The sequence below is a fragment of the Atractosteus spatula genome, chromosome 4 (assembly GCF_055471065.1).
Source record: "Atractosteus spatula isolate fAtrSpa1 chromosome 4, fAtrSpa1.hap1, whole genome shotgun sequence".
NCBI lineage: Eukaryota > Metazoa > Chordata > Actinopteri > Semionotiformes > Lepisosteidae > Atractosteus > Atractosteus spatula.
Genome location: NC_142709.1, coordinates 60654786 through 60678707, shown reverse-complemented (window position 1 = coordinate 60678707; position 23922 = coordinate 60654786). Strand labels below are relative to the sequence as shown.

At 37.0% G+C, this 23922-nt stretch overlaps 1 protein-coding gene across 1 annotated transcript; it reads left to right on the top strand.

Moving 5' to 3' along the window:
• The first annotated feature begins 469 nt into the window (after window positions 1-469).
• tfr1b (transferrin receptor 1b) lies at window positions 470-23343 on the top strand. The gene is made up of 19 exons (XM_088913084.1): window positions 470-586; window positions 6452-6508; window positions 9614-9830; window positions 10510-10714; window positions 11389-11523; window positions 11650-11749; window positions 12537-12659; window positions 13169-13267; window positions 15102-15241; window positions 15697-15863; window positions 16445-16564; window positions 16908-16993; window positions 17077-17140; window positions 17858-17925; window positions 18011-18081; window positions 18312-18396; window positions 18486-18713; window positions 19170-19310; window positions 19694-23343. The coding sequence occupies exons 2-19, from the start codon at window positions 6476-6478 to the stop codon at window positions 19934-19936; spliced, it is 2325 nt and encodes a 774-aa protein (XP_088769210.1). The 5' UTR covers window positions 470-586; window positions 6452-6475; the 3' UTR covers window positions 19937-23343.
• The last annotated feature ends 579 nt before the right edge of the window (window positions 23344-23922 follow it).

Genomic DNA, 23922 nt, shown 5'->3' with positions numbered 1-23922 from the left:
CAGAAAAGACTCCAGGCTTATCCGTCAAAATCATTTGGGTCAGCAATGGTCAACGCGCCTTCACTTGAAAATGAAAGCCCACGTGTTATATCCTCTGTGAACGCCGTCGATTATAAACCGAACAGTTTGGATATTTTTATTTTGTGTACATTTTTAATTTCAGGTTACGAGTACTGTACCTTTCGTCACTAGGAAACAGAGCTTTGCCACCCACAACGAAAATTCTCGAAACAAACAGCGAACTGTTATGCCAATGACTTAGTAAGTAGCTTAACGAGAACCATAATTATCCGGACCCCAACCTGTAATCACACACAAACACGCTGAGGTCCTCACATAAACATATTTAATATTTTTTAATCCCGTCATTCTACAGTATGAGGAAAACGAACTGCTGAACCCGAACTACAGCAGCCACCCCCAAACGCTACGTAAGGAAGTGACGTATGCGACGTTCGGCCGCTGTTCAGTGCTCATTATAAAGGGGACAGGACTGCCTTCAAGCCGGCGAGAGCTGCAGAGCTGCACGTTTTATTCTGGGGTAGGGGAGGGACAAGGTAGAGAACAGTAGACGTTTCAACGTTTGGTAAGTTACTTGAGGTAGCTACGGAGATGTAAAAGGCGCTAAGTCATGTTGGCTCATCTTCGGGAACCAGAATGTTTCGTTTTTTCTCCCTCATGGTTCGACTCTTATGGTTATGATAATGTTTAAATAGTTTCAGTAATTATTGTTATACGCTAAAATTCGTGCCTATTAATAGCATCCTTTGATTGCGACGCAAGACAGTAGGACATTCTTCACACCGCATAACAGCTTGGAAGCAAAAAGGTTTTCTTGGGCGTTCGGGTGTCCTCCTTCAGTCTGTGCCTAGATGTGCGATCTATCATATTTCTTGTAAAGGTTATTATTTTTGCCGATTTATCTTGTGAAGATCTTTTTGTTCCGTCTGAAACGACATTTTTCTTTTTACGGCGAATATGTCGTGGTGAGGAACATGCCCAGTATACTTCACTGTGGCAAAAAAATAAGATACTACCTGCGGGTACAGCTGAAATACAGGAAAAAGGAAGCTAGAGGTTTAATTGGGATTTTTTTGTATAATGCACAGAATAGCTGGTATAACGAACAGAATATATTCTCCAGTAATTCACGAGGGTACATCATGCTTTCTTTCAAGATGCAGTAAATATTGGTGCCTAAAAAAAATGAAGTACCCGTAGCACATGGCAGGAAGTACATCGACTGACCTTGACTCTCCAGATCTAAATGAAGTGACGCTTTGAGAAGTTTAATGGAGAAAAGCCTAACGCCCTGTACAGTAAAATATCAATATGATCTTAAATATGTTTTCTTATTTAATGTTTCTTGTAAGGTAAAGGCGATACAGAAAAGCAGCAGCTGTAATTGGGCCTGGTGTAACACGTGTTCTGTTTTTGGCCTTAAGAGACTTTTGTCTCGCCTTTTTTCGTCTTTGAGATTAAGATTAGCGCATTTTGGTGCTTTCGTTTTGTGCAATATTAAGGTTAACGACATTTATCAGCTGTATGGGCAGATGCAAAGGAAACGTGTCCACATCACAAGGTTTTGTGAAACTATGTGCTCTTTCTATTTGATATATAGAAAAGGTATTTCTATAACGTAATTGAATGAAGAGGGGGTCATTGTAATGGAAATGAGTGCTAAGGGCTTGCTGGGGTTTGAAATGTCACAGAGGCTGGAAACAGACATAGCCGGACTTGACATTTGGCAGACCATGAGGTATCTCTCATGTCCTTGAAGGCCACCGGTACATGTCCTTTCCTCTGCAGTACAGGAGGGGTGTTAGTGTAGCTGTAGTCACAACAATTGTCTTTGTATATAATAATTCACTAGATTCGCACCTTACCGATCTGAACATTAACTATATCGTGAACTAAGACACGGGGAAAAAAGAAATCTGCTTTATATGTAACGTTTAGCTGCCAGCTTTTATTTTTTTAAAAGACAAGTTGGACTTTTTATTTCCTCATGGGAGCTGCTCCCTTCTTCATTTTTTAATTAGATTTTGAGGCTTTTTTTTTTAAGATGTCTAATTTTAATACTTTTTTTAGACATTATTTTATTATTATGTTTAGGAAGTCTAGCTGGACTTTTGTTGTATAAATAATAAGAAGTATTGAGAAATTACCAATACTGTACACATTTTAACATTTCTTAAAAGTTCACTTTTACAATACTGACACTTAAGAGAGGCTTTCATACTCTTATTTAAAGTTTAAAAACTGAAAACAGATTTAAGTAGACATGCTTAACACATTGGGTGCTGTGTCTCATTCTAGCTGATTAACATTCTTTATGAGCAGATTTGTTAGGCTCTTGGATTTCTTCCATGAATAATGTGGAATCTTTGAAGTAGTGTCCCGTGTTAACTCACATGATTTGTCACAATCATGGAGCAAAAGATACAGTGGTTTTTCTTTTTATAAAAGGCATTAACCTTTGACCAAAATGTCAGTCTGAACGCCATGTTTAAATAATCCCTCCTTTTTCAAGTTGAGCTTTCTCAAGCCCCTCTAAGAATTAAGCCAATGAAATATATAAGCTTCAATATAAATACTGTATGTAAGTATTGTCTTGTAACTTAGGAGTTAGGACAATCATCCTTCTTAATACTGGCAGGTTGTGTGATTTTTTTTATAAAGTTATTTTTGCTCTTTTTAGTTTTAAAACCAAATATATTTTTGCTGTAAGATGTGCATGTTTGATAAATGCGTAAATGATCAATTGTTTTATGTCTCTTGGATATAAGAGATTTTTCTAGATGACATTTTTGAGTATATACAATAAGTATGCTTGGGTTCTTTTCTTATTTCCTACTTCAGTTTTCCTGATCCATTAAGTAACACTCTGACTGCTTTCCCGAACTTTACTGCTGCATGTAACAAGAAACTGAGGAAAAAAAGCAGATTTGCTGGGTCTCTCATCTGTGTCTGACACGATCTTTCGTAAAAATCCAGTTCCCTCCTGATCGTGCCACTTGAGAGGGAAATTGATCAAGGAAGTGCCGGTATCCCTTACTGGTTTTTAAATATAGTAGTACCCTGCAGTGCTTTTGTGTTCCATACTCCTTTTATTGTGAGGCTGTAGCCATCCCATGCTTGGCAGAATTGGCTTCTTAATGTCTGCGCCATGGGTTCGTTATGTAATATTAAAAGGCAGAAGGATATTGTAGTTCCTTATTAATCATTTCCTTAAATGCACAGACGTGCTGGACTCGTTAAGATTGGTATGCTGGATTCCTAAAGAGCTTTAGTGTATGGGGGATCATCTTGCAGCATGACCCTTGTGCATGCACATCTGGTTTAACAGAAAGGTTCCTCTTGCCTTTATAATGAATATTGTGATAAGGGTCTGGCCTTGAGCAGTTCTGAAACCTTGAATGATGAGGCTACTCATTTTCTGATGCAACATTGTCTATAAATTGCTTAACTTTTTTGGGGGGTTGGGATGTACGATTTGCAAAACTTGTCAGTTCACATCTTAGAAGTGAATATAGTTAAAACATTTTTCATTGGGAAGACAGGCTCGCACAAAACAAATTTAAAGGGATGTGACTTGCTCATCAGTTCAACAATTAAAAATGCTTAGAAATAACAAATAGGATATATCCTAATGCTGTGTTCGCATTACAGGCAGCATTAAAACACCTCAGATGAATGTTAATGATTAATGCACAAACAGAAAAGTATGGCTTAATCTGGTTAAAAGATTCTGTGTGACTGTGCTGGTTGTATTCCTTACTGGAAGGGTGTGGCATCCAATAATGCATATCCCTATCTCTTGCTGGCACCTGTTAAGTATGGTTTTGCCATTGCAATTAAACATTATTTTTTAAAAAGTAAGCCTATAGATTGTGCTACTGCTTGTGCAGGGCATTGACCGCTAGTGAGAATTGCTCTCCACTAATATTTTTATTTTTTGTGTATGCTTCATGCCATCCAACTCACACAAGCCTTCTTTAACCATAAAGGAACAGACCGCCCTTTGTGCATGAACTGCCTCTCAAGCATGCTGTACATTAAGGATTTTAAAATGCACTGTAGCTACAGTACATGGTTTTATGTCTGTATGATATGTTTGTGTAAGGTATAACCCTGCATTTGTTGAAAGTTATAAATTGTCCATAAAAGCCTTAAATATGAAACGTTTTATAGTTTAGGTTTTTCCTTAGTGCCTTAATAAGAGGCACAGGGTGGGGAGGAGGATTTGACACTGCTCTACCACATGTGGGTGATTTACAGGGATTAATTCAAACTTGGTTAAAGTTCACAGGCAATGAATGTGGTTGGTCACTAACCAAGAGGATGAATGAATTAATGTCAGTGTCCATAATGTGAAGCAAATTCTTACATGGTGTATTCTGTAGAAGTTGTGATGGTGGTTTCTGGGGTTTTGGTATAAATAAAGGAAGTGGATTTTGGCAGTTAAGGTACTCCTGCAGCAGAGCATCCTCATTTCTGTGTTTGAGGGATCTTATCATTTGGAAGCTTTATAGATGCTTTGCAGTACTCACTGTTTATATGTTGTGCATGTACAGTAAGTGGATCAAATGGCACTTCTCTAATGCACTGGTTTTCCCCATGGAACATTAAGCAACTGCAGCCCACCCTTCATTCTGTGGTAATGCATTCTGAGGTTTGAGCCGAGTTTCACTGCATTGCAGTACAGGCACTTTTGCTTCTTCGATTTAAGTGTATAATTTTGAAGATTAGTTCCTGTGAGGTTTGCATGGTTCGGGAAGGCAGCTTTACCTAATACGTGTTGACAATTGAAAGTCATTGCTTATTTGTTCAAGATAGTTGATGCCTCATTGCACCAATAAACGTTATAACCTGATTTCCCACAGCTCTAGCAATAGTATTTGCAGGCAGTGAGAGAAATATTTTCTATCAAAACATGTAGTCTTTGGTGACAGGAGCTTTTGGAATTTAGGATCTGGTCTAACTTGTATGTTGTTGTGAGTTTGTGAAGAATTAAATGGAGTTGTGCCCCCTGGTGGATCAGTTATTAAGCTCTTGGAAGCTGTTCAGCTTGACTGTAATGTACCCTTAATTTAATCAGTGTCTAGAATGTGTTATGGCTTCAGAATTGAAGAATAAGTAACAAAAAACAATCCAAAATAAAAAAACCTGTCCTTGAAGAGCTGAAACATACAGGTTGTGTAGCTGGAGCTTTGAGTCACATACCCTGTGCTGAAAATGGAAGATGGTAATTTAATACCATCTTGTGAGCTTTGAGTAGGACTTGTATTTCATTTAGAAACTGTCATCAAATGGATGTATATGCTAACACTATTTCTCTTCGGGGGTTTCTTCTGTTTTTTTAACAAATGTGGTGACTTGCTTTTAAGGCAGGTCATTATCCAGTGAGCTAAAATTTTCAGTTTACAATATAAAGAAACAAGCAGTAAAATTCACATCTGTCTTTACAATCTGATGTGAATATTATAATTTGAATTTTCCTGCACTGATTCCACATTTACAAATGTGTAGCATTGCACCTAAAACTAAAATACAGTATTAATTCATTATTTGTTCCTAGTTTGCAGCAGAAGAATGTAAATTGAAAACTTTGAACTATAATGTAATGTAATTTTTTTTTTCCCCCATAGGATTTATGTACCTAGTAAACGGATAAAAATAAGATTGCAGTCACATAGTGGATTAATCCATTTTAGACTGTATGACCCAGCCGTACTGTGGTTAAATATTTCTAAATGTAATGTCTGTAGGCTGGTAGTATCTTATTTGAAACAAGTCTGCAGTTGCTATGCAGTGTGAGTTGTAAATAAACTCTTCTATATTGTAATTTTAATTTGTAAGGCCTTTAAAATCAGGAGAAAAATATATTAATTACTTTAACTGCTAAATTGATTCCAAAAATAAATGAAGAAGATTGACTTAAAAGTTAGAAATGTTTGCTGGTAAAAAAAAAATATTCATGTTGAGAAATAAAGATTTTATATAAGCTTTGAGATTATTTTCAATCAGTTCTTGCATAGAAAGTTATATACTGTGTGTTAAACAAAAGAAGGAACTTTAAAAATCAATGACAACACAGCTGAGTTTACATTACACAATGTTTTGTGCAGTAAAGCTAGTGGTGAGCCAGACGCGCAGTAGAAAGTTAAAGATGATTCAAATGTAGTTTCAGCTATTAACTGTTCTGTACAAACAATTCGAAACATTGTGTTGGTATCATCCAAAAAAACATTCCTCTTTTTTCTTGCAGCCAAGACTAACAATTTGGGTCTTTTAAATTGTTTACATTTTAAATGCCTTTAGCCCCTGTGTTTTTCCTTTGAAATGGGAATAGCCAAATGCTTGTTGGAGACTTCTATGTGCCTCAAATCTTTCCAGGGCTTTTAGTGTTCAAGGTGAACTGATGTTTATTTCTTATTTTTCTTCACAGGCTGTGAGGTCCTGTAAAACTACAATGGATCAAGCGAGATCAGCAATATCAAATATAGTAAGGCCTTTGTTTTCCAGTCTTTCTTATATAATCAACAACGCATCCCATAACTAATGAAAAATGAAACTCTCTCTTTTGTACTCAAGCTGCTTCTTTTAAGGTGCAGCTTCATAGATTAGGCAATCAGTCTTGCTTCCTGTCAGTTTTTCTGGTTACGCTCTTGTGAAACACCTTTGCTTTTTAGTTACGTCTTCACTTTGGCACAAGAGGAGTTGAGTCATCATTTAATGTTTTCAGGTACTTGCTATAATCCATGCCCCTATTTTTACAGTGTAAGAACGTCTAAAATACCTCCTAAGAACTGTCGCTTGAAATGATGCTGTACTCTTAGGTATTTTCTAATGCATCACATCACACTACCTGCCCACCTAATTCTTTACAGGGGACCCGGAGCCTATGCTGGGAAGCGCTGGGTGTAAGGTGGGATACACCCTGGATGGGGCACCGGTACATTGCAGGGCACACACAGACACAGACACAAACATACACACTCGCGTGAAGGCCGGTTTTCTTTGAGGATAGTTTACCTGCCAGCTTGGCTCTGGGCTGTGGGAGGAAACCAGAGCACCCGGAGGAACCCTATGTGAACACGGGGAGAACAAACAAACTTCGCGCTGACGGCATCCCAGGATTGGAACTCGGGGCCCCGGCGCTGTGAGGCAGCAGTGCTAACCGTGCTGTGTCACCGGGTCGCCTTCAGTGAACATCATTGTAGCAAACGGCATAAGCAGTAGGGCTGAGATCAATACCACCAGGTGGAGAACAATACCACCCGGGATCTGGTGGAGATGTGTGGGTTCAGTAGAGGCCAAAAATGTCTTTGACAGAATTCCTGTTAGATGTTAGCTGTACCCAGAAAGGCACTCCAAGACAAGCCCAAAAAGTTGCAAGACATGCTTAAACACTGTGGTACGTGTTTGAGGCACAAATATCTACTGTAGGTAAGCATTACTAGATATCATACTGCCTGTACACAGGGTTTGAAAGTCTGGCGTCGATAGCCCTTATGTTGAGCTGGTTGGACCACCTGTTTGGATTAGCAAGTGATATTACTTGGTTACCTAGAACAGAAGGCTTTATCACTGGTGACCATTGTTTGTGGAACAAAGCAGCATTTCTGCTTCCAGTGCCATAAGCGCTCCATTGCAAAGTGTATCGTTTTCAACTACTTTGCACGGCGCTATGATGGCAGTCTTGATTCATGAAATGACCTAAAGTAAGAAAGGAGGCCACTCAGCCAAGAATCCAGATAATGGATCTGAGGATCTTGTCCAGCCCAAGGTATTTGTCATCCTTAAGACCAAGCCCACAGAGGAAACCTCTGTGGAGCAGCCATAGAAGGACATATTTCACACACTTGTGTGAAAAGAAAATAGGGCAAATATTTATCTTATGGCCTATATACATTTATTATAATATTTGTTTAAAATTTAACAGAATAGTGAAACTGCTATTACTTTTAATGGGGATTTCAAAGTAAATAATGTGGGTTTTCTGTCCTTTCAGCAGTGTAAAGTTGTTGAGAGGACTAGTACAGAGACGAGCTGTATTAAAATACAATAAAAGGCATGGATGTTAAAGAATTTAAGTTTGATTATTCAGTTTCTTATTTAATCATAAATAAAAATGAGTGGAAAATATATCTGATAGTTTGATATGCTTTTTTTAGGTGAACTTAAAAGGTACAAGATCATCTTGGATGATTAATTAAACCTTTGTATAATTATATCAGGAATAAAATACATACATTTGTTTATTTTGCTGGTACTGTATATGCAATTTCTATGTTATTTACCATTGTATGATCGGGCATGGATAAGTTGTCTTAAATGTGGCAAATTCTTTAGTATTTATAGGCCTATGATGGTGTTATTGGATGAAATGTAAAAATGCCATGCGTGGTGTATAATTTCATATCTTATGTTCATTTCTCAAGTTTAATATTTTAAGCAACATGTACTGTGCATGAAAAGGAACCCTACAAGAAATTGGCTTAAATGGTACTTCATGTACTGTACCTTTTACAAGCACAGTCCAGATTTTGCCCAAATAGTCATATTTATTTACATAATATTTTAGAAAATAAAGATAAATCTTTATCACAGCCTGGGCAGCATATTCAGATATCCATAAAAAGCAGATTTGGTGGGCTTAATGGGTACCATTATCTAATTCTTAGAGTTCGATTAGATTAAGAAAGGACCGCTGTTCCATTAATGAGCTTTGGGGTAACAGTTATTGCCTTAATTTTTCTTTGTATCATGCATTTTTGTTTTACATCTATTATTAAACATTTTGGCAATCACTGCATTTTAGCATTTTGTGCATTGTATTCTGCATAAGACTTCTAGAGTAGACTATAAATGAAATAATTAAACATTGTTAAAGGGTCACAATGAAAGTGTTAGTAGGTTTTCTTGTAGCAGACAAGTTTAACATCTGAAAGTAATTTGATAATGACTTGGAAGTGTAATATAGTAAGAAACTGATATAAAACTTAATTGTTTAAAAATAAAATAAAGCATTCTGTAAGAAAATGTGGGATGGGTATGATGCAAGGGAATATGTCTTTTGCTTTGAAGACCAATTAAAATAGAAGAAAAAGGTAGAAGTAATATTATGACAAATAAGGAAGAAAGATGCAAGTCCCAAAAATCCCAAAACAGTTTTTTCAACACACCCACCATGGTGTTTATCATGTGGACTTCTTTTTTCCGAAGAGAGATACAAACTCATGTGAAGACCAGAATTTGTTGAAGTTTCTTTAATCTCTGAAATCTGTCGGTAGCTGTTCATTGCACTTGCTTGGAAGTCTTTATCAGTTTACCTGTTCACTGGAATAATTCCTATCCATACAGACTGAGTCTGTACATAAAAAAATAGTTCAGTATTCAAAGTTTTTTCATTTTCCAATCCTCTGCTTGTTCTTCTTCAAGCTAAAAAAAAATGATGTTCTATTTTTGGCATGGAAACAAAACCCCCATCAGATTGGTCTTTGAGAGGAGCTTCTGCTTTCAGAGAGAAAAACAGGAGAATTGTCAGTGTGTCATTGCTTGTCTCCAGCTGTACAGCGTCTCATATGTACCATTGCTCTTCCTGTAGTTTCGTGGGGAGCCCCGTTCCTACACTCGCTTCAGCCTAGCCCAGAACATGGAAGGGGAAAACAGCCACGTGGAGATGAAACTGTCGAACTCTGATGCAGATGAGGAGGTTGGGAATTCTGTTGGAGACCATCCAGTGATTCATGTCAACAAGTCGAGCAGAAGTCCTAAAAATGTTTGCTTCTTGATCATTGGAACAGTGCTCCTCTTCCTCATTGGTAATGTTTTTCTGTTTCAAGGGGGGGAAGTTGTTTTGCAGAAATATGTTTTAATTCATACCTACCAAATTTTATTTGACATCACAGCTCACGTATGAGGACAGAGAAACAACTCAGAAGTAACATTATGTACCCTGGTGTTCCCACCAGTTAAGCCTTTGAGACAAAATATGGTATATAAAATATTCAATCTTTTTTTTAACACTGCAAGCTGAATACTGCAATGCGGGAGCATTATAAGTGATGTGGCGGCGTGTTTCTTGGTTGTCTCGCCCAATGTAAGAATAATTACAAACGAGTACATTCAGCTTATCTAGTTAGATTTGCTTTACAGTAGAAAGAATCCCACATTCAGACATTTTGTGGAAAAAGGCAAAAAATCTTCAGCTTCAACAAATTTTCAGCTTGTTTCTTGCTCCCTTTCTGCAAAGAAGTGCCAGCCTGCTGCTCTCAGTTTTAACTGCATTCCACCACCGTTTTCATACAAGTCTGCAGCTACTGTACCTAAAAAGTCACAGACGATTCTTATACTCAATTAATCCCAGCCCTCAGTTATTTTTTCCAAATGAGCCGAGATGTAGAGCTTCCAAGTTAATAATATAGGAGCCCCTTGTATATATATATTGTTTTGTAAATGGCAATCAGAGTATCACTAATGTTTTTTGCTCTTGTCTTCTAGGATTTCTGATTGGTTATTTGGCTAACCGTAGGCAAAAGGAATGCCTGCTCTGCCCTACGGATCAGTCTCTCACATCTCTGGCTGATAAAATTACTGATGACCTCCCCGACACCCTACCGGAGCAGGATCTTCCTCTCGACTGGAGTGACCTGAACCGCCTGCTCGGTCAAAAAATAACTTCCAGCACCTTCATGAACAGCGTCAGGTAAATGTATATGTCAATTACACATTTCTTAAAATTTGAGATACAGTATTACGGCCTTAAAGGCTAAATGTCGACTTTGTACGGATGTATGAAATCCTGATGACAAATACGTAAGATGTGGTGGATTGCAAAAAATCAAATAAATGCATTGTACCTAAAGTAGAAAAAAAGAAGCCCAGTGGTAACTGAAGACTTGAAGCGTGCTATAATGCAGGTAGTCACTTGAATTCAAAATAGTACATTCTCAATCAAGTGATATTGTGTCCTAAATATAGAAAGTTACATACTGTAGTACTGACTGATGCAGCATGTGGTGGCACTAGATTAATTTTGTCTTCTGGCTAGTGCGATCAAGAAGCTTGTTTATTCCTTTTTGCTTTTATTTTCTAAATTTCATAAAATGGTTCTCTGTTGGCACGTTTTCACGTGGTTTTTCTCTGGACATGCTGTCAAGGGTAACCTGTGTCTCTGAATTTCCTGCACGTGTGGGCTTTGGGAGGTGGGCTGGTGTTCTGTCCAGGGTGTATCCTGCTTTGCCCCCGTTGTCAGCAGGGTTAGATTCACTGCGGCGATATATTGGATAAAGTGGTTATTGTAAAAGAATGGGTAGATGTTTCTCTCCAGAAAAACTGCTATAAAAATGCTCAGCCGTTTCTGCGGTTTCTTTCTTAAAGGGATTTCATTTCTGGAAGCCATGAGGCTGGCTCTGAAGAAGATGAAAGGCTTGCCATTTCAGTGTATGAGAAATTCAAAAGTTATGACATGAGACCCTGGACAGATGAACACTTTGTCAAGCTTCAAGCTGGAAGGTTAGTAGGAATTTACTATACAATTGTATATCCTTGCAATACAGCTTAGGCCACTGAGCAAGTACAGTAGCTGTGGCTACTTTTTGTCTTATTGTGGCTTCTTTATTTTATTTGTCTCAATTGTAGTTCTGAAAACAAAGTTACTTACGTAGGAAGTGGGGACCGTGAAGAAACGATTGCTTCCCCAACTGGATATCTCGCTTACAGTGCCACTGGAGAAGTTATGGTAAGAGCCTTGCGGTGAAATCGGTGCAGATCTGACCATTGATAACCCATATCTTCAGTTATTTAAATGACCCTTCTGTCGATTGCTAAATGTTCAGTTCATTTAGATGAGGCATTATTGATGAATAAATGTCATCTGTCTTGCACAGAATTTGTTTCACTGAAAACAAAATTGCACTCTTTTTTTTTTAAGGAAGAGATTTATGAAGAAATTCAGTAACGCGTTGAATTAAGGCAATAACACATTGAATTCATTGAATAGCCTCTACTTTTCTGTACAGTTTTTTTCAGGTAGTAATGCACCTGCTGGGTAAAATTTTAGATGTGCTTTGTCTTGTAACACAACCCATGGGTTGAACATCTCGGGAAGCTTTTTTTTTATAAGCACTTGTATATGCCGACACTACTCCATGTAAACTTTTTTGGGAATTATGTAATGAAATAAGGCAAAAAATATTCAATTAATGGCGGGGTGGTGCAGCGGTTAAATTCCTGGGGTTCTATCTGCATGGAGCTTATATGTTCTCCTCATGTTTGTGTGGTTTTACTGTGGGTGCTCTGGTTTTGTCCCATAGTCCAAAGACATATTGTTAGGTTTGTTGGCTTCTGGGAAAATTGGGCCTGGCATGAGTGTGTGCATTTATCTGTGTGTGCCCTACAATGGAATGGCGTTCCGTCCGGGGTATACACTGCCGGGATAGGCTCTGGCTCCCTTGTGACCCTGAAATCGAAGAAGCAGCTAGAAAATGGATGGATGATGGATGTTAAATACCGTTTCCTTTCTATAGGGAAGAGTGATATATTGCAACTATGGCACACCAGAAGATTTTAAAGCATTGGTCGCTCAGGATGTACAGTTGAATGGCACTGTTGTCTTGCTTCGAGCTGGAAAACTAAGTTTTGCAGAAAAGGTGAGTAAACTTTTTTTTTCGTATATTTTTGAAATTCGAGTTTAATCTGAACAGTGAGTTAAGGTGAATCTGCCTTATTTTAAACCGGACAAATAAGTACTGAAACATTCAAAAGAAAAACAAATGAAAGTGTTGCTTTTTCAAAAGAACAGTCTTTTTTCATTTTTTTGTGTAAATCACTTTTAAAAGCCAGAACTCCGAGTTTGTGCTTTCTAGCCATATTAATGTATATAATTTTGTTTAGTTAGTACTTGTGCGTTAATACAAATCCCCCAGTGTTAGCAGGCTGTAGCATATAACTTTCTATTGCAGTTCTTTTAACTACACGTGATACGTGTATTGGAACCACTTGTATGTCTTAATTATTAGACAGTATTATAACTCCAAATGAACAAGTTTGGACAATGAATCCAATTCTTGCTTTATTAGTCTGTAAATCGTTCATGGAGACTTCAGGCAATCCTGATCTTGAAAACACAATTGAAGATCTGTTTTCTGTTGTCTTTTAGGTTGCAAACGCTGAGAAAATGAGAGCTGCGGCAGTTTTAATATACCCAGATCGATCTGATTATGCAAGTCTGTCGCCAACAACTGATCTTTTCGGCCATGTGAGTACTGAGGGCATCTGAAGGACTACTAGTACTTGGCCGCATTCCCAGAGATAACTTGTGTTGGCTCCAGAGCAGGGCTTGAAATGGGTTGCTCCTTTTGCTGTTTTAGATCTGGAGCTCGAGGGGACTGTAGTGAAGTATACTGGCCAGTTGATGGTTAGAAGGAACATTATAGGAAAGAAAATACAGCCGCTTTCTTAGCATTCATAACCTTTAAAAATATTTAATGGAAGATATATTGAAGTTTATTTGGAGATACTGTGTTCTGCCTGGCATAAATTAATGCATTTGATTAACCCTTTCTTCTCTAAAATGTAAGGCTGCAACAAACGCATTTTGATGATCGAATATTCAGGCGAATATTACAAGGATTAATCGATTAATTGGCTTAGCTGAAAATTATGGCTTGTAAATGAGAAAGGCTGTGACAAATAATGTTTGGCATTGTTCAGTAGCCATATACCTTTATTCAAAAATATAACGAGAAACACAAAACTTTTAAAAAGTTTCAACTTCTTATTTCTTACTGCATTGTCTTTCACTCTTAAATTTCAGGAAAAAACTTCAAAATAAATAAAATTCAAAATGTTCAGAGTTAAATATAAAAAAAAGTCAGGATTCAAATCCGCTCAAAGTTCAAAATAAACTTCAGATAAGTTACTTGAAATCCAACTGAACTCAAAACAGCAGCAAGTAAATGTTTTAATTGACTGTAGGATTTGCTAATGTGAGCTGTGGTGATGAACATTGATAAATAATTAATCAACATGTAGATTATATCCAGGTTTCCCAAAGTCATTGAAATATTGATCGTATTTTTATTTCACAAGATGAGCTATATATGACGGTAGTTCACAAGATGAGCTATTTTTCGAAGTGGTCCATATTTATCTCCGATAGGATGACCAGCTTTATCTCTTTTGTTGTACAGTTCTTTGAAAAGACTACTATCCATATGGTGAGGGTTCAGCAGACCGAAAATGTGCTGCAATAACTTTTTAAGTTGAACTGCAACTCTGCTAGCTTTAGGTTAATAGACAAATGAGTGGGAGCTTGTGGTATTTCACCATTGCTAAATACTTCTAATTATTCAGAAACCTATTATAATGACTTGTATAATTTGATAGGATATGGCGAGCTTCAGTGATTTTGGTAAGGGTAGCTCATTCTAACAAACTACTCAGAACCCCACCCACGCCACCGAACGCCATGCATTTGTAAATGATAAACTAAATTAAATACAACTCCACACCTAGTTCCTTAGTAATGAAAAGTTTGTGATTTGAATTTGCTAATAGTAACCTTTTTGCACAAATGTTAATTGCTAACCAGGGTATCGGTTTCTATTCTGCAGTTACCCCAGTTCTGTGACTAACCTGGTGTGTTTTCGTCTACAAAAGGATGTTTCCTTTTCAGATGCTCAAGCATGCACGTTGTACTGCCATGGAATGCTAAATCGACTTTCTGCGTGTTGCATGTTGCGGTTTTATCTTTTGTTTTAAGAAAATGTTCGACGCTATAGCAGCATTGCTGCCCTCTTCAGGTTAAGTCATTAACTCGCTGGAGGTTGGAGGCCTGTTTGAAAATATAAACAAAAAATCCACAATGGAAATATTTGTCGACAAACTTTTATTGTCGACAATATCGAAAAATCGTTTCAGCCCTAAAGGCAAGCAATTTATATAGTGTTAACTCTTTATTTTTCCATTTGAACTGGCTGCAAGTTATATATGCAGTCAAAACAGGGACTGGTTAACAATATTCTTTGAGTTCTATCACCTAGTAAATGATGTTAAATTATTGATTTGCTTTTTTTTTTTGTCTTTAAAAGGTTCACTTGGGTTCTGGAGATCCCTATACCCCAGGATTCCCTTCCTTCAATCACACTCAGTTTCCTCCATCAGTATCTTCCGGATTACCAAAAATCTTGGCTCAGACCATTAGCGCTGATTCTGGAAAGAAGCTGCTACAGTATGACCATCTTTTATAGTTTTATCTTTAGGTTAATGTGTGAAGTACTTTCCTGGAGTGTAAAAGGAATTGAGATGTTCCTGTTTGACTGGCCTTGGTTGATGGATGTCATGATCTTAAGGGTTTTTGCTTTGGTAACAATGGTGTTATGTTAGGATGTGTGTTTCAAGTGCTTTGAAATAATCTCTTATGTGGGTTGATGTCTTATAAAACCTGTCATTTAAGTGTGTTTACTTTACAAACCTTTACGGAAACTCGTGAGAATATCTGCTTGATTATATTAACTATTTTCTGAGATGTAGCTACATGTGGTTTCTCTGAGCCAGAAAGCACTGTTTTACTTAACACAAGGCTCAGGCGTGATAGTCTTCATGAGAAAACATTTAAAGGGAATTTGAAAGACTGCAAACCTTTCTGGTGGTGTAGTTTTTTTAATCCTTTTTTTTTTAATACAGGAAAATGAAAGGTGATAATGTACCTGCTGGGTGGATGGGTTCCTTTGATGGAGTGAGCTACAGGCTGGGTGCTGACACGGATAGAGTGAAAGTCAAAGTGAATAATGTCCTTCTTGAGAAGAAGATACACAATATTTTTGGAGTAATCAAGGGAAACGTTGACCCAGGTAATATTTCAGATATTTCCTAACGCTCGAACGTCTATTTACCGATTCTATGTGACTGAAGGACCACATCTTTGCAGTAAAAGAAATATTTGCCAAAAACATTACCTCTGTTACGAGTAAGATCATTTTCAGATCTCAAGTCTTGCCTTGTCCAGAAGGTCGAAGACCTCCCAAACCTCCGAGTGTCATTTTTCCATTGTAAAGTAATAGGGAAAATATATGCAAGTATGATCTGACTTTGTGCTGCAGTACATGTTCCATTGCCTTCGTTTACGAAAAGTAACTTTTTAAAAGTGGTGTTTTGCTGATATATCCGAGTAAACCATTTTCACAATATGTGTATTGTGCCCTGAAGTACGTTTTATTGTTCGTTATGGATCTCTTTTGATTCCGATGTTCTGCTTGAGCTCCAGAATGGTGTAAAGAGGTCTTGAGGGCCAGATTTGGATACTCCACATATATACATAAAACATTTGTAATTAAAAATGTAGCAGAATTTCATCATGCAACTTACCCCTCAATCCTCCTTTTCTTTCCAGCTGATTTAATTTTTTATTTTTCCCTGTCATTTTATTTTGCAGATCGCTATGTTGTGATTGGTGCTCAGAGGGATGCCTGGGGCCCAGGTTTTGCTAAGTCTACCATAGGCACAGCCCTGCTGGTAGAGCTTGCCAGAGCCATTTCAGAGATGGTGACCAAGGGTAAGAAGAATGCAGGGCTCATACAGTAAACTGAATCTGTTCTCATACAGACCTGAACTGTTGCTTGATCACTTGATCACTCCTGGACATGGAGATAGGAGCGAAGGATGGAGCAAAGAAGGAACAACTTGATGTCCATCTTTAAGGAGCAAAGAACAAAACTGCTTTCACAAATCGCTTCAATGATGGACATTTTACATTTTTATATATATTTTTAATTGATTTATAGATGCAGTAATCGGTATTATCTTCTTTTGTTGTTTTAATGGTTTCATTTCACATTCTAAAGCTCAGTGTAGAGTGGATAGTGTAGTTTTGAACTTTATTTTTTTTGTTTGAATAGATGGATACCAGCCCCGAAGAAGTATTGTTTTTGCAAGCTGGAGTGCTGGTGACTTTGGCAGCATCGGAGCTACTGAGTGGCAGGAGGCAAGCGATACCTAAATTATAGTTTTTTTTCTTGTTCCACCAATATGCGTTTGAATGCTTTACTCACTTGTTTTCTTTTTCAGGGCTATCTTTCTTCATTGCATTTGAAAGCAGTGGCTTACATTAACCTTGATAGAGCTGTTTTGGGTAAGTCCTAAAATGTTAGAATATTTTGTTTTACTGATACTTCTGTTTCCATTGGGGGGTTTTTATGCCTAGTGTAGTAATTTTTCATAGTATCCTGTACACCAACGATAAAGATGTTTAAAGTCACCACAGGAGAGATTTAATATCTCTCTAATTGATTACTGAAACACCCTACTCGCTGAGGTATGTAAATCCACATTAAAGGAACTACAGTACGTCCAGAATCCTGACCACGTCTAGTAATGCGGTCATTTACACTCCTACCGTGGTGTACTTGCACTTTCTTCCTGTCAGGTTTACCTAAGGGGCTGTGCTTGGCTTGGCACCACAGTATCTGTTTGAATTATCATCCTACTCCCAACCTTGCATGCTTCATTTGTCTAAATCTGGTCTCCTGTCTGTCCTGCAAGCCAGTCTACACTCTGTGGGTGACAGGCTGCTGCTGTTATGCCCCCAAAGCTCTGGGATTCTTCCCTGTGGATATCGACATGTGACCTTCCCTGGACTCTTTCTCATCTAGACTGAAAACCTTCTTCTTTATAAGGACTTTTATTTAACTGGTTCTGTGTCAACCCCTTTACTTTTCTACTGTAATCTTAACCCTCATTGTAACTGTAATTCTGCTGTCTTCTCTCGTTGTGTGTCTTTGCTCTGGAAAGTGCTTTGAGAAGCTACTTTTAAAGATGCTATATAAAAGATTTTTTTGCCTTTTTGTAGGATCTGAAACATTCCGAGCATCAGCAAGTCCATTATTGTACAGCCTGATTGAAAGTGTATTGAAACAGGTAAACCTCTGCTTTAATCTTAACCATAATCCCATGTCATCATACTTTATGACTATGAGGATAATGTTGTCTCTTTAAATCTCAGGTAAAGACCCCAACTAGCAATGAGCAGTCCATTTATGCTGCTGTGGGTGGAGAGGACTGGGAGAACACAGTGTGAGTCTGAGAATCCTACTTTTTTCTTTTGTAATTAATGCTGTTCTTTTTTGATTTTGATTTAAAATACTAAAAGACCTTAATTTCCTCTGGAGATGCGTATTTGTACACATAGTAAAATCATACTGTACATTACCTGAACAACAACCGAGCTCGAAGTTGTGTACAGATGTGTTGCTTCTTTTTGTATGTCAGTTAGGTAAACCCTTGTCAATCTTGGTTCATTTTAGCATGGGGCCTTTGAAGATGGATGATGCAGCTTATACTTTCCTTACGTTTTCTGGTATTCCCTCTGTCTCTTTCAGTTTCATTCGGGTAAGTTTTAAAATTAGACACTGTTACAGAGATTTTTATGTTCTTTTTTTCATTAATGCATTGAGTACTTACATCATTTAATTTTGTAGAATTCTCCACTTGATGATTTTTTGGGAACAGCTGAAGACACCAGACAAAAGCTAGAGAGCAGAACACAAGACCTATACAATACTGCTGTTGCTGCTGCGCAAGTGGCTGGTCTAATGGCTTTGCGCTTGACCCATGATCACCTCCTGAGACTTGACGTTGAAAAGTACAGCTTATATCTGCGCACCATGGTGTCGGAGATCGTTATGGAAAGTGCAAAACTGCAGAATGTGAGATGAAACCTTTTTTTTCCTGTCAATATGCGTGTGTGTCCTCTGTGACAACTGTTTCATTACATTTTAGTATTTTCTGTCTTGCAAAGCAAAAGAGGAGCCCAGAAACTAAAGAAAAGTAAAAAAAGCCCAGAATGCATACCTATCTCTACCATCAAACCTTGATATAACTGTACACTAACCAATAGTATTTGTTATAGTTGTCAACCATGTTGCATAAAATTACATTTGTAAGTGTAGCTTTATGTGACTGTTTTATGTACAGTAGGTTTGTTATAGCACTCAGGCATGATTTGTACAGGATAACTTTCAAAGAAGTGAAAAACTTTCTGCGCTTTTTATAACTCAAACACCTGTTTTTTATGACTATTTTCGTTTCCCCTTTAAGCATCTGCTTGACGCAGCTTCAGAACTATAATGTAAATGTTGCTGTTTTGTCTGTTTTTGTCGCAGCCTGGAGCGTTATCCATGCAGTGGTTGAAATCGGGTAGTGGAGACTACAGCCGGGCAGCTAGAACTCTGTCGGAAGACATCGAAAACAGTGATGTGACTGATGCTGCAATGTCCCGCTACATTAATGATCGCATCATGAGGGTAATTTCCTTATTTCCTTTTTCCTCTCCATATCCATCTCTGTCACAGTCTGTTTGCTTGAATTAAATACTTTAGATTGTTTCAAAAGTATGATCATATTTGCAAAAACTTTTCTTCTTCCAAATTTGATGAGATCCATTTCTCATCTACATATGATTTAAAACCTTTGGTGAGTATGTCTCCCATTTTCCTTGAATAAAAATAAAGAATTTCAAAATGTAGAAATGCTACTTAATCTTGTCAGATACTTTTTTTTTTAATTGTTCTTGTTTTAGTGTTACCATTTTAGTGTTTTACCTTTTTATTCTGCATGGCACCAGCACTCTTCTGGAGTTAATTCAGTTATTGCTCTTGATGGATGAAAGTATGCCATCTCTCCGTAGGTGGAGCACGGCTTCCTTTCTCCCTACGTCTCTCCAAAGGAAACTCCTTTCCGTCACATTTTCTATGGCTCTGGTCCTCACACCTTGCAGTCTCTGCTTGACCGGCTTGGGGTTTTCCGCGAAAATTCGGCAAACTTCAGTATGGACGAGTACAAGAATTGGTTTGCTCTGGCCACCTGGACCATCCAGGGTTGTGCCAACGGGCTGTCAGGGGATGTGTGGGACATCGATAATGAGATGTAAAGCTAGTGTCTGTGGTTTGCTTTAAGAGCAGAGGAGACTGTCAGGTTCACTGATTTGGACAGTTCTGGTGTTTATTTTTACTCCCCTTTTGGAAAATATTGAATGGGTTTCCTAGTAACTTGGAAGGCACTTCATTAGATTGAAGTTCCTCGCAAACGAGTGGTCAACTTCGCTTTCACGAAGTTGTTACAGTGACCCACTGGTGTGTTAACATTGTTTCACCAGTTGCCTCCAAATCACTCTAATATAGATCCAAAATTTTAATGAACTTAAACGTAAACAAATGAAATCGGTACAGTACCTTATGTCTCCTTTTTGGCTGTTGTGGTCATGAGCTCAAATACACATTGATTGTATAAGTGAAGACAAACATTCAGAAGTTTTCACATGATGAAAACTCAACATGATCTGCTTTTTGTCCTAATTACGGCTTTACCACCTGGAAAAAGCTTTGAATTGAGTGGCAAATAGCATGCAAATGACTTTATCCATGCTCTATGTGGCTTTATTAATACTTGATTGATCGATCCAATAAATAGTATGTGAAGTTTAGCTTAAAGTAGAAGATAAAATCTTTTTGCTATACAAGCTAAACTTGCATGTCAGTCTAAGAATATTTTGCCACAGTTTAGTGCATCAAGCGTAGACCATTGTTGTATCGTAGTTGTACTTTCATATATCGGGTCATGAATAAGATTTCTTGCGACTGGTTTCTGATATTTTTCTGTGCTTTTTATATTTGTGATGGGAGCTGTTTTGCATCTAAATGACATTGATCACTTTTAAGGTTTGAGCATTGCAAAGTTTTAGCCACCATGCTAACCAGATTTGAACTTATGGATGCACACTTTCTAGTATGTCCCAGGGTGCTGTATGATGGACTCTAGTCACTGGAGCTCCGTTGTGGTTAATTTGTTTTCACAGACAGACTGACGTTTTTGTGAACACGTATCTAATTGCCTATAGAGCAAAATTCTGTTACCAAATCTTTCCTGTTAAATTATTCAGTATGTAAACTTAACATTTCTTTCCAGCCAATTTCATTTGGCAAAATGGGGGAAAAAAAGGTGAAGAAAAGGTCTTCACCACCTGGCACTGAGATATGTATTTGTTCATTATTTATTTATCAGTGACAGAGTTCACTATAAATAGTATTTTTTTTATATAATTATCGGAAGCAGTGCCTTCCATAATTATGACAGTTATACTGTCGATTTATTAAAAGCAGCATCTGCTATTGAAATAAACTTGTTACCAATGTGTATGTCCAGAAACATTAATTGTCTTATGGGTGTTGTAAACTAGTCCAAATTGTACAATTATACATCCTTCTTTGGAACTAAAATGCTGGTATTTATTTTCCTCAACAGATTAACCAAGGAAAATTCACTCTTTTAAGCAGATTTATGAAAATTCTAGAGTTTTAAGTTAATTCTAGACAACATTCAATTTAAATGCAAAGTTTTGTTTTGACCAATTTTTAATGCAGTCCAAAATCAATCAATGTCCAAGTCCTTGAATTTGGCAGTGGAGAAGGCAATGAACCAAACCTTTTAAGTAAAGCTTTGCAATTTCTTGGACATAAATTTTGGTACATTTGTATTTCTAATCCTAAAAAACATTATCGGGAGCAGTGTCTTCCATAATGTGGAAAAGAAGGTAGTTTTTGCCTACCAAGGTGTATATATCGGGGGCAGTGACCTCCATATTTCACACTGCAGGGTGTATGTAATTATCGGGAACAGTGTTTCCCATAATTTTTATATATTGTTTGCATTGACGTACTATTGCAAAGCTTGACTTTTTTGTGCATCATCATTAGTGGAGTGGGTTTTCTTTCTACATGCCCTCTACTTCTTACAGTGTAGCCATTGCTGTTGTTTTATTTCCTATGTGTGGCTTAACTGTGCCTCGAGTGATTTAAGTAGTTTACTGCTGATCAGAAGAATCTTTTAAATAAAGAATGCAAATTTTGCTCATCAGAACTCTTGTTTTGCTTTCTTGACACTTGTTTTTCTCTTGCATCTCTTTTTTTAAGTTTTAAAACATAGATGTTCTGTCCTTTACATTGGCTAAATACAGTCAGACTTCTGAGGATCAAGATTAGGGTACTTGGTTTATTAGGGGAATTGAAAAGCAAAGAAGAATGCCTACATTTGGTAAAAGCCAATCTCCTTGACAAAATTAAATATATTTTTAAAGTATTTTGTGACTTTCAGATAATAGTTTAACCTTAGAACTGGAGAAAGCATTTCTTTCATGGAATCAGGCACTCGTTTAGAATGCTGAGATGTAAAATTTGACGAAAATGCAAATGATATACAATTAAATTTAGAAACTGTTTTCAGCACATAATCACGAGGGAAAAACAAAGTGTTGGGAATGCAAACAGTACAGTTCTTCCTGTTAGCACATCTGTTTGCACTGCTATAGTGGTGAATTGGTCAAAAGTTGGACAGTTTAAACTGAGCATTTTGTTATACATCAGGTGTTGGTTGTTAGAAATCACATTGTGTAAAATTTAAATGTAGTGTATGGGTAATGCCTAATATCATATTTTTCATATAAAATTTAATTAAATTTGTCTCATTAAGACAATGGGAACATAAGCCTCAATAAATGGGGAAATTTGTATTCTGCTGTAAAATGATCAGTTAATGCTCCCAGTAACAAATAACCAGTCTATGATTTTAATGTGAAGGCTGAGGCAGTTTTTTGTTTAGTGTTTTTTTTTTCAAATTGATTTTTTTTTATGGATCAGTATGTTGCCTCAGTCTTGTTCTTATTGATCTAGAATTACACCCTTTATTTTAATTCTGTCATAATACAGCTAAAGAAACATTCCCTGGCCAGAGAGCATGGTATATGGTATGTACCATTGTTTCCATTATTGAACAGATCATATATTTAGAAGGTCCTATCACGAACCATGTTCAAAACGGTAAAAACATTTTTAAAAAACAATTTTAAAACTGATTAATTTTTTAAGTTATATGATCTACAATGAACTTTGGAGTTGGTATAAAATTTTTTTTTTTTTTACAGAAAAGTTCACTTTAAACAAGTGATGTGGTAAAAGAACCTGTAATATTGTGGCTGTGAGTGATAGTCTCATCATGTGTGATTTGATTGCTTTGTTTCTTACATTATGTTCTTTTAAATTGTCCAACGGTTTGCTTTTGGATTTTTACAGCTATTGTCGTGGGAAAGTAAAATTGCTTTTTAGATCTAGGCTTTGCTGTTTATTTATAACAAAATGTGTGACTGTTTGAGCTGGTAAAATTAATGTGAATTGGGGAGATGGGTTGTTTCCACTTTGAAGAAATGTCTGTTGGTTGGTGGCTGGGATTTGTAAAAGATAAGAAAATCTGCATTTCTGTTTTCTGCAATAAATGTTGATAAAGCTATTGTGTCATTGTCCTTGGCTGAGTGCATACCTGTCATACTAGGTATTTTTAAAAGATCTAATGATGTATATATGTTTTATATGATGGCTTTTGGTTTTCATTATATCAACTTCAATATAAAAGCTGCAGCCTCTAATAAATTCAGCTCTTTGTTCATAAAGACTTCTCCCTAGAGCAGTATGTTTTTATAAACATAGAACATGTAACTCCCATACGTCAATGATAAGACAAAGAAACATGCATTGTACAACAATTAAAGGCATCATTATCAAAAAGCAGCCAGTAACACTTCAAACCATATTCAATTCAACACAGAATGTTTATATTGGACTACAGTTGCACTTGATTCTAAGCCTGATCAGTAAATTCTTTGCATAATGCAGGAACAGAGAACTGTGTCTGTTATCCCAGTGTACAGGACACTTGCTTTTTGCAAAAACAAAGTGGAGAATTGAGATTAAAATGCAAAACATTACTTTTTTGTATCGTTTCTCAAATACAGCAATGCAATAGAGGTTTATGTTTATATTTAAAAACAAACAGTAGTCTATTGACAGTTGGGTCTTCATATGATAAACA